Source organism: Ascaphus truei, chromosome 8 (assembly GCF_040206685.1).
Source record: "Ascaphus truei isolate aAscTru1 chromosome 8, aAscTru1.hap1, whole genome shotgun sequence".
Lineage (NCBI taxonomy): Eukaryota > Metazoa > Chordata > Amphibia > Anura > Ascaphidae > Ascaphus > Ascaphus truei.
In genome coordinates, this window is record NC_134490.1 from 67,217,487 (window position 1) to 67,229,315 (window position 11,829).

General features: G+C 42.2%; 1 protein-coding gene across 2 annotated transcripts in view; it reads right to left on the reverse strand.

Annotated features, from left to right (window-relative positions):
- Positions 1-11,541, reverse strand: part of LOC142501883 (solute carrier family 2, facilitated glucose transporter member 9-like) — a 57,061-nt gene extending 45,520 nt beyond the window's left edge. The window contains exons 1-3 of one of the 2 annotated variants that reach the window (XM_075612437.1): positions 11,356-11,518; positions 1,546-1,630; positions 206-304 (exon numbers count right to left, since the gene is read on the reverse strand). In XM_075612437.1, the coding sequence (XP_075468552.1) occupies positions 206-250 (45 nt within the window). In that variant the 5' untranslated portion in view covers positions 251-304; positions 1,546-1,630; positions 11,356-11,518. Of the gene's footprint in view, positions 1-205; positions 305-1,545; positions 1,631-11,355 lie in introns of both variants that reach the window. The other variant, XM_075612436.1, reaches the window with a different exon arrangement.
- Positions 11,542-11,829: the final 288 nt, after the last annotated feature.

Genomic DNA, 11,829 nt, shown 5'->3' on the forward strand with positions numbered 1-11,829 from the left:
TTTTGCCGTGGCCAAATGTCCCGTTCCGGATTGAGCCCCCTGTGCTGATGCAGGGACTGATTGAGCCCCCTATGCTGAAGAAGGGTTATCCTAAAAACCCGAACTGTTGGGGACGGTCTTGAGGACTGGAGTTGAGAGCCCTGCCTTAAGCATATGTTCTAATTTCAGCAGGAAGTGAAAATAATTCAGCGATTTAGTTTCTTACCTCTGATGGGGAGTTGACCACTGCTAAGTTGTAGCCGTAAAGCATAGAAGACCCAAAAGAAGAAAGCAGGGAAACAGCCACCAGAGGAAATGTCAGGTGCTTAAAAAACACAAAAAATATAAAACAAATTAAAATGTTAAAATTATATATTAGTTCTGAATAGAAATAAAAGATTTAAGGGGTAAAGCGGTGTTCACGCGAACTCTATAAATTGCTATAACAAGCTAATTCTAGAGTAGGCTTTGACAACTCCAGTCCTCAAGGGCCCAAAGGACTGGCTTTCAGGATATCCCTGCTTCAGCACAGGAGCCACCTGTGCTGAAGCAGGGATATCCTTAACCTGACCTGTTGGTTGCCCTTGAGGACTGGAGTTGGCCACTCTGCTCTAGATGTCTGCTGGGTATCTGCGATTTGCAGTTTACAATATGTCCAGCGGCGTTTTCCTTCTGTGTGGGAAAGATTAGCCTTTTTTGGTTTTTAGCTCTACATCCCTTGCCCACTAACATTCATACCTCTTGATTTCCCCAACACTGCTGCCCTTGGGGGTAATGGCATAACTACCGGGCAATTTCAATTTAAAATATACTGTACCTCACAGCTAAGGCGAATCCTCTCCAGGGACTGTAATTAGTACTAAACTACACTTATGAATTTGCCCAGTTATGGAGTACAGTATATTCGTATTGATTTCTGAATTGTATACATACAGGGTTAATTTCCCTCCATGTCCATAAAACGCAAGCAAACACATTGTGTATTTTCAGCAGAAGAATACTCTCCAGTGTTTTAAACCATGTCACATGTTTACAGTAATCCTTTTTTTTTTTTCCACTGGAGAGTTACATAAATAATCAGTGTCAGAAAGCAAAAAGTACAGTTCTAACTATCCCAATTAAAACTTCTTTGGTAACCAGATACTTTGTAGGGCTTTCACAAACAAACAAAAAACGTGTTCTCCTTGAGAAGCATTTATGAGGCCATCCTAAATGGTCAAATTTTCAGTAATTATTCATTTGTACAAAAAGAACAGCAATACATTAGCTTGAAATACAACTCACAACATTCAAGTATGCATTAACATTCCCAAAACCTGAGATGCCACCAAAGCAGAAGAAAAATGTGAACGTACAGGAGTTCCGAAAGTAGGGAATGTGGACAAGACATCGATCCATTTCTCAGGAGGGTCAGCGACAACTACAGTACTTATTTTTTGTACATTCATTATTTCTTCATTTCCATTGATAATAATACAAACAGTAAATATATTCACAATGACATATTTGCATTTCAAGCCGATATAACCTAATGTACTCTACTTAATTCTAGATATTTGATATTACCCAGGAAAGCCAGGCTACGTGTTCTTCATTATTCTTGCCCTTCAGGGAGCCAAATCGCGCCGATTTCTACATTTCTTCTAATTGCCTGTAGCGGACGACGTACATTTATACATAATATATAAGCAAATGAACACATAGCATACACCATACAAAAAGTAAATAAATGAGATCTTTCAGCACCTAGTAACTTGGTACTTTACACCAGAATGTTTTCCCTGTTTGCTTGTCACTGAGGATTTTTGCGTGGTCTCTGTAACCTGATTATGCTGATTATGCAGATAGGATATATAGTTTGTCAATGTATCCTGTTCCCTGGGTCCATGATGCCCAAGTTCTCTCATATTTGCCTAATGACTCCATCCTCAGGTGTGTGAGCCTCTAAAATGTGGATGTTCCCAGCCCTGTGCTGTTCATACCTCTACAGTGGGGTTGTTTGTTTCCAGAAAGGGAGAGTCACGACTCCAGCCGCATTTATCATGTGTAAAACCAGGGACTTCTTCAGTTTGTACTTGGGGATTATATCCCTATTTACTGTAGGAGTAATAACCATGGGTCTTCTGGAACTCTAATCCCCTTGATCTCCTTAATTTTTCCTAGAACCCATTTCCATGATTGCTTAATGTGGGGGCAAGTCCAAATGTGAAGTATTTCCCCCCGGTCCCCGCAACCTCTCCAGCACCTATCTGTTGTGTTAGGAAACATTACTTTGTTTGTCTGGGGTGTAGTACCATCTATATAATAGCTTATATACTGCCATTCCCGAAGAATCTGTATATTGCTGACAGGTTGTTCCCAGCAGCCCCCAGGCAACGATAGATTGATTCAAACTGTGAGTGGTCTTAATATTGAGGCTCTGTTTTTGGATATAATGGCATAATTGTCTGTATCGCCAGATTTCTTTCTTGTGCCCATCGAGCCTATCCACAAAGTGCCCAAAGCCAATATTTTGTCCACCAAGAGGATGTCACCCAATCAGGTGATTTTGGCCTTATTCCAGCCTTCAAATGACCATGGGGGTCATAGCAAGGGGGAAATTCAGGACTCTCACTGATGGGTGTTAAGGGGGACAGAAAAGTGATTAGAACCCGTGTAACTCCTACTTTATCCCGGACCTGTAAAAGCCTCTCCCAGAGAGCGATTTTCCAAATCCCTCGTCTGTACACCTTGCCCACCCAGCACCTTTTAATCTGTCTCTCTAGGCCTATTTCTTTCTCTATTTGTACCCAAGCCTTTGACCCCACATTTGCAGACCAATCCAAGATGCAGGTTAACTGGTTAGCCATATAGTAGTTGTACAGGTCTGGTATTCCCCACCTCCCACCCCTTCCTGTTTACTTTTATATTAAAGGGCAGTTTTTAGTCATAGACGCTTCCCCTGCCATATGAATGTATTAATCAGCCCTTGTGTCATGGATACATAGTGTTTTGCAAACCTTATTAGGATGTTCTGAATAAGGTACAGAAACCTGGGCAGTATGTTCATTTTCACCGTGTTGATCCTCCCCATCCAAGAAATACAGCGTGCCCCCCATATCTCTGACAGCTACTCTTTTATGAAGCACGCTGCTGCCTCAAGTTTCAGTAGCTGAACTAGTCTTTGTAGGTTTATTATTGGACCAACGAGAGTTCTTGGTAGATGTTAACAGGCTTTTGTGAAATTCTCCTTGTGAAGAAATGTCTCGTCTGGATCAAATTGTGGGAAGCTTGTGACTTTTTGAGAACGTGAAACAGAATCCTCATTTAAATGAACATTGATCATAGTATTTATTTAACAATGAAGGGGCAACACAAGAAATGCCCTGTACAATACAGCTATGGAAGGTTAGTACATAGACTTGTAACCATTAATATGCTAATCTCGCTGGGATAAAATAGTAAATGTGGGAGAATACCGATTAACGTTATTTGATGCATTGCCTGGGCTTTCTTGAGTCCTGGCTATTACTATTAATAATATTTTCTGAGCATACCCATGGCAGTGGGCACCAAAGGTGAGACTTAACCCTTTGGTACCCACTGCCATGGAACATTTCTCTGGAAAAGAAAATTACAGGAAGACTGTGAAACAATATTCTATTTTCTTATGTGTCAATGCAGGGATAGAACCCTATACAGAAATACTGCGATTACTGCAGCACAGCGAGTCACACTCATAATTAAGTTGTTGTAAATTTTGCGGTATGGGGCCTGAGGCTCAGGGAGATCAATTGGACATTGTTAGGCCGAGCTTATAGTGAAAGAGGTGCTGCATGCACACGCGTGTGCACGACAAGCAATCTCTCGCTGATTGGCATATGTGTTATCAAGCTGCATGCGCGCCTGCAGGCGAAGAGGCAAAGACGGCAGCGTTTTCAAATTATTTTGTCTTTTCAGACGGCTGCCGCGTGACGTCAACGTCACGTGAGCCGGTTCAGCCAATGAGGGTGAACCAGCTTCGTGACGCGTCCACCATGCCCCCAGCACTATGAGCAGGGATCACTACTGCTTCAACCGAGCGGCAAGGTAAGAGCTCGCAGTCTCGCAAGCAAGCGGAGTGTACGAGCTTAGCCTTAGAATGGGGACTAGGATTTCCCACTTCAAAGAAAGTGCTACAGTTGCATACCGGTCCTCTCCAGAGTGGAGTTTTATTCTGAAAAGTCTAAATTGTTCTAATACACAGAACACTGTTGGTCCAGATGCAACACGTCGTAATAATTAAGGACAGAAAGATCCACCAGTGAATTAAACACCATTGACTAATGTTAACACATTGTATTTTTATCAACTTTAAGCAGCAGTTTCCAAAAAACACGACTCAAAAGTTTACATTGTGTAGATATATTTCTTGCATTTCATTATTTATTATTATTTTTTTTAAACAACGTTGTTTTTGTAGAGTTTTCACCTGTTTATTATTTCAATAGCATTTGTGGTTCCCCTGGCAGCTTTTGTAGCAATGTGTGCGAATAGCAGCAGACATTTTCATTTTCCATGTGAGCGAATGTTTAGCAAATTCTCTCTCTGCAACTATAGAAATAAAATTGGTGGCATTGCTAAATATGGCAGCCAAAATAGAGACGTAGGAGCAGAGTAATCCCGTGGAGTGTCCTGCCAGCAAGGGAGCTTGAGAGAGGTTGCAGAAGGGGAGGTGGTGGAGACTGGAGCAGCAAGGGCCACAGGAGAGAGATCGGTGGCCAAGGAACTGCTGGTGGGTCTGCTGCTGTGCAGCTATTGCCCGGCACACTTCATCCGGGTCATGTGGTCAAAGTCACGCAAGAGGGACAGAGCCCAAAAATAGAATGTATTACCAGTGATTCAGGATATGTTGGTATGTTTTGGGGCATTAGATGATCCAGGTTTGTTCCAGTACAACCCCAACAAACTGTTGGGCAACTTTGGACATCAGTGTCAAGTTCTCCAAGAAATCCTCAGTCGCCTGCCTAGTTCTGCATCAAGAGCAAGTGATGGGTATGGTGTCAGACGAAATGTGTTTGGAAAAATAACTATATTTGTGTAGTGAGCCCACTATGCATCTTTTGTCAGCTGTAAAGAAAGATATATAGGTTGGAGAATTTGTGGATTATATCCTTATTGCTAGAATATAAAGAGGCAATAGCAAGGGGTTGAGAGAAGAACAGTCGAAAGGTGAGCATAGGGAGAGGAAGCCTTTTTACACCACATCTGTTGGGATTCCAACAACACTCCGAGCAGATGTGGGTGCAAGTACTCCGCAGGCAGATCCTTCATGGGGGGAGGTGCTCTTTTGGCACTCAGGTGTTTCAGGAAGGGAAGAGGCACAATTGAAAAGGGAGCAATGGGAACGGCTTTGGAAAATGGCAAAGATCCTGGTTTGCCCAGAAAAGATGCAAGCTTGGCTCACACGCTACCGATATTACTTTAGATGGTTTTTACAAAGGGCTTTTGGATACGTTTGAACCCAATGGTGGTTTAATGTCTGGTAACCATAGATAGATATGGTAGTATATGGCGGTGCCCTTGGGGAGGATGGCGTACCCATTTAACTTTCTCCCATTTGAGAATCTGTAGATATCCCTCATGTGGGGGGTCTTTACGTAAAAAGGATCAGGATTAATTCAGAATGATCCATCACCTTTTTTATCCTGAAGGGCAATCTCCGAGTGATGGGATTGGCATAGTCTGACCTGGACGGGGATATATTTGTGGACTTGTGTCTACCCATAGAATGTTCCATATCTTGTTCATATTTACCTTTTTGGACTGGGCTTTAAACGTTATCAGCATCTGGGAGTAATCTATTATTTGGATGATATTTTTTTTTAATGGGATTGGCAGCATTCGAAGTGCGTTGGAGGCTGATGTTGGTGTTTCAGAATACAGAGTCTGCGTTTGGGGTTCCTCTTGCTTGCAATCAGTCTGGAAGACCATGGAGGGTTCTCAATTTTCTTGGGATTGAGATGGATGCTGTTGAGATGCTGTATCATCTTCCTCACAAGAAGCTGCAGGACATTGTGGAGAGATATGGGGCTAAACAAGGCAATACTGAAGGATTGTCAAATATTTCCTGGTTCACTAGTTTTTTGTAACTACAGTAATGCCCATGGGCCAGACCTTTTGTAAAGTTGCCCAAAGCCATGAGGGATGATTTAGGAGTTTTACAGGTTTTTCTGAAGAAATATAACTTGTAGACCTTGTGGAGGCAATCGCCGGTGATAACAGCGAGATAGAGCTATTTACTTTAGGGGGGGGGGGGAGAGAGAGAGGGTGGGAGTGGTATGCTGAATCTAGAAAGTTTGGCAGGAGAGGGACTGGTGGGAAATCTGACATTTGGAGTGGTTTCTTCTTGTGGTCTCGGGGGAGCTGCAGAGCATTCCTTTTGGGGACTTGGGGGCCTTTAGTGGGAATATATTTATGTTGCAAGTAAGCAGGTATGCTTCTTAATTAGGCATTATAGTAATCAGGTGTGCAATGGATTTTTGATGTTACCAGTCAGTCTAGAGAGGGCATTGATATGCCCTGTGCAGTGATAGAATATGTTCGTGCAGCAGAGACCTGGGATAGTTGGTCCTCTGTTAGTGCATCAAGATGGGGTATGTTTATCTTATTTTCAATATGCAAAGGTTCTTCAGTGGTGTTTGGAACATTTGTAGCCTTGACTTAGAGGTTCAAAAGTCAAGACTTTACAATGGTAAAAACAAAAGCAACATTTATTTTTTTAAATGAATGCTTTGATCTCCTTCCATTTTCTTTCCTTGGCTGTGGGTCCTACCTTGTCAGCATCCATGTGCATTTTGTACAAATCCTACCCAATCCATGTAATTTACACAAATTGTTGAGCATTGGGGAGGACAAGGGGAGATTAGAGAGGTGACAGCCCAAGTTGTTAAGTGGTGTGACAGTGGACAATTTGTTGAAGGGATGTGGGGTATTTTAACATTGGCCAAACTGGGTTTCCGGTCCAACCTTATAACAATTGATTGGAGCCGCCCTAAATGGGCCCCTTCATCTACCATTCCCAGAACGTCGATCCTGGCTCTCTCCCACTGTTGGCAGCCATGTAGTTGAAAGAAACACTGCCAGATCATACCAGGTTCATTTGTGATTCGCACAGATCCTAAATCATACATAATATACACAAACCTTGCCAAATCTATGGACAATTCACCCAAACACTGCCAGATCCATACACAATCTATACAGGGCCTTCTAAATACATGTGTAATTCAGATAACAATAACCAGAACGTGCTGGTTCCATGCTTATTTCAGAATTCAAAATGTCACCAAAACCAGATCTATGCATCATTCACACACACTGCCCGGAAAAAGGATCCGGATGCTCCTCCTGTTACCGTGCATCCCACAACTGGAACAATCTACCGGAGACTCTCACAGCCACCAGTCCAAGTTCTTTCAAAACTAAAGCTGTCTCACATTTGTATCTGGTCTGTAACTGTTACATACGCCTATAACATTATCTTTAACTGTGCATGCAAGGTCTTGTATATAATGTATAACCCTGTTAACTTAATCTAACTATGTATTTGTAACCATGTATTTGTCATCATTACTCTGTGGCCATGGCATACTTGAAAACGAGAGGTAACTCTCAATGGTAAAACATTTTATAAATAAATGTGTCCTTCACATTATCACAGCAGGATCCACACAATTCATGTAAAATTCACACAATGACAAATGCAAGCTGGATCCATGCTTAATTTACATAATCAAAGCAGACCTTGCTGGATCCATGCCAAAGTCATACAAACACTGCTGGATCCAGCCAGATCCAGGAATAATTCCCATAAACATGCTCCGATCTTGTTCAATGCAGGCAAAATACACCCAATCACATCACGATCCTTACATAATTTACAAGAACACCGGTGGATCCTGCTGAGTCCATGTGTATTTAACGCCAACACTCCTGTGCCCTGACAGATCCATGTGTAATTCGCCCAATGACTGCTGTATCCATGCATAAATACAGGAGGGCTTGCGTTATACTGGGTTCTGTTGACTTATTCTGTCAGACATACAGTACACTCTGTCACCCCTTATGGGAGTTGAGTCTTACAGATAGGATATTGTGACTGCTTTCTCTGCCTAAGCCTTTATGGTACAGGATGTTGTTAGCATGCTTTGTTTCAGTGTAGGTCAGAGTGACTTTATCTTTGTTTGCATTTATTCAGATTTGGTCTTTGTTCCAACACATTAACTCGACATCACACTCGACTAGTGGCTGCCAACCTTTTTTGTTGTTAAGAAACCCCAAGGGAAATTCTGAGGAACCCCCCAGCCTCTAAATCAGGGGTGGGGAACCTTTTTTCTGCCAAGGGCCATTTATAAAACATTGTTCGCAGGCCATACAGACACAGACAGGCAGGCACACGGCACGCACACAGCAGGCATGCAGGCACACAGAACCCCACCCCCCTACCTCTGTTAATTGCTGCTGCTGCTGGGGGGATCGTGTAGGGTGGATGCTGGGGTAAGTGCGGGGGAACGGCTGGAGAAGCATTGGGGAAGTGTGGGGAATGCTGCAGGGACTGCTGCGGGGGGAGTGCGAGGTAAGTACGGTGGCTGCTGGGGATCGTGTAGGGCTGCTGGCGCCTCACACCACCTCCTCCAAATCGGGTGCGCGGTGGCCATTTTTTTTAAAATTAGCGCAACCCCGGTTAAAGCAGTTGCCTTAGCAGGGCCAGACCACATGATTTCGAGGGCCTTATACGGCCCTCGGGCCTTATACGGCCCTCGGGCCTTATACGGCCCTCGGGCCTGTCGTTCCCCACCCCTGCTCTAAATGATCAAATCTGATTAGATGCATTTTAAATTCTTCTGTATTTGATACAATGTTCAATTGACTAGAAAATTGCAGGGAACACTTCTGGGATGCCCGGGGAACCCACGGCTTCCTAGGAACCCTGGTAAGAAAAAAAACACTGCTCTAGACATTGTGTATTATATATTTTTATTCTGCATAGGGACTATTGTGTGGAATATTGAAGGGAAGTACCATTGATCCTCCTGGTCTGTGGGAATGGGCCAGAATAAGGGGTTTACACCCCGAAACGTTGCCCCCCTTATTTAGCATCACACTTATTGCCCTTGTGCTTTTTTTTCCCCATTTCCCCATCTTTCCTCTCACTTTTTTAATTGTTCGCCATTTGTATATACTGTACACTCGTTCCTGAATTGTGTTTCATTTTCACTCTGCGTCCATTCTCATTGTTACACCTTTTTGTCTACACTACGGTGTAACCTGTGGTGATTCTATTTATTAATACAGACATATTTGGCGTATCCCTTTTGTCCATATCCCTTTTTACTGCTGTGGGCTGGGAACCCAGTTGGGTGTTCTATTTGTTATTTGGGAGTGTCTAGGATCCCTCCGTTGTTCCCTTTGCACAATCTTTACCACTTCTTATATAGACTGATATCTGGAGTGCTGCCTAAATCCTATACTTTTTGTTAAAAAAAGTCAATAGCTTCACATGCATCAACTGTACATGACATGTCTTCTAACTATATTGCATAGGAGACTGAGGGAGACTCAAAAATGATAATGTTTAGCCAATGTTAATTGTCCCACAGCTCCATACGCTCACACATTGAAACGTATTAACAAAACTCAGTGATTTCTAAAGCAGGGTGTAGGCTAATGTTTAATTATAGTCCTCGAGGTTCAAAAATATAAGCAGATCTTGGTTTTCAAGTTTATTTTTACATTAAACCAGAGGTCTCAAACTCAGCCCTCAAGGGCCACCAACAGACCAGGTTTTATGGATAGCCCTGCTTCAGCACAGGCGGCTCAATTAGTGGTTCAGACTTCAACTGAGCCACCTGTGCTGAAGCAGGGATATCCATAAAAGCTTGCCTTTTGTTTGCCCTTGAGGACGGAGTTTGAGACCCCTGCATTAAACGAATAGTTGAACAAAAATCTGATCTCAGATGTTTGACAATTGCCAAGAACCCTTTAAAAACGTGTTATTTTTGGGCCGTGGCACCTACTATTGGACTAATAAGGAAATACTGCACAGTAGTTTAGCATGAGCTTTTAAAGGAGCCGTACAGTAGAAAAAAACAAATACAACTAATGTTATATATAGCATTACCATCTTGATATAAGGCAGGAGAGGCCAAATTCAGTCCTTAAGGGCCACCCACAGGTTAGGTTTTAAGGATATCCCTGCTGCAGCACTGGTGGCTCAAGCATTGACAGAGCCACCTGTGCTGAAGCACGGCTATCCTTAAAACCTGACCTGTTGATGGACCTTGAGGATTGTAATTGACCACTTCTGATAAAGTGAAGGATGTCTGGTATTTGGAAATAATTGTTCTCACATCTGCGAGGGGTTGTCAGTCTTGTGCTCCACCTCAACGATAAGATGGTCAAATGTATTCACACCCAGCACGTCTAATAATCAACAATGCAAAGGCAGGCAATGGAATAGGGGAGAAATATAGTAGACTGGAGGGCAGCGACGCCCACCCTAATACTCTGGGTTCCAATATACACACATGGCCAATAAAACACTTTAAAGAAAAGGTGATGCTCACTTTGTTTTAACCACATCACTGGTCACTGGTTTAATTTGAGCCCAAATATGACTGCGCTTTATAGAGAGTCTCTTCAACACATCAAATGTGGTCATATCCACCTACAAGCATTAGACAGCAACAGTGCATTAACCGTTCACTGACAGACTGGCCCTTCTGCCAGGTAAAGGGTTAATTAACATAGCAAGATACTTCTGAAACTCTCTTGAAAACCGGCACTACAATACTGTATGGGAACTGCACAAGAAAAAAACCTTTTAAAAAAAACAGTACATAGCTAAAATGCACCTTACAACAATTCAACAGTGATTTTTTTTACATTTAAAAGCAGCAAAAAACATGTGAAATCTTATGGGGTTTTTAAAAAAAAAGAAATCAGTTCTGTAGTATTAGATAATACTGCAGTAAAAAATGATTATTCAACTCTTAATGCCATTTGTAATGAGTTTTAATGCATCTTTGATGTCTAAAGCGGGTTTTAGCCCACCTCCCCAGCAGTGCAAGATCTTTGCAACACTTTCAGGTTTGCAATAACTTTTTGCCCATATTCCCAGCAGTTTGAGCTGCAAACTGTAACAATAGATAATGTTACCTTAGCAATATAAGAATACATTGTTGCTACAGAGTTACACTGATTAAAGCAGCCACTATGTTAGAAACACCATAAGAAGTTTTACAGGAGCACCAAACGATTGCCCGCTTACGTAAGAATGTATAATCATACATTGTCACTTGCTTTACACATAGAAGAAAAGGGGGGAATGTAGTATTGCTACTTTAAGACACTTACCCCTGTGATTTGCTTGGCAACAAAGGGATTCTTGCTCTTATCCATTTTACAAAGCTGGCTCTACCAATTAGAGAGAGAATCCGGATGAAGAAAATACTTTTCTTTATGCTTTGCAAAGACTAGTTAAAGCTTGCAGCTGACTGGTAACACAGTCTATGGAGGAAAAGGCATTCAACTCTGCGGTAATCAATCTTTATCTGATTGAAAAGCTTTGAATGACTTGAGTCACATGATTTGACTTTTTGTTAAAGGAAACGGGAAACATTAATTTGCCAGACTAGAGTTCTACCCAAAGCTTAGATACTTAATACAGGGGTTCTTACATGTTTAACCCAGCTAAAATATTCCATCCGAGAAATATTTGTGCACATAAATAAAATACAGGCGTAGCTTTGTACAGGCAATGTCTTCATGCAGTACACAATTTTCATATACAGATGCAGCCACCAGTATCCGACGACTTGCCTGGGAAAA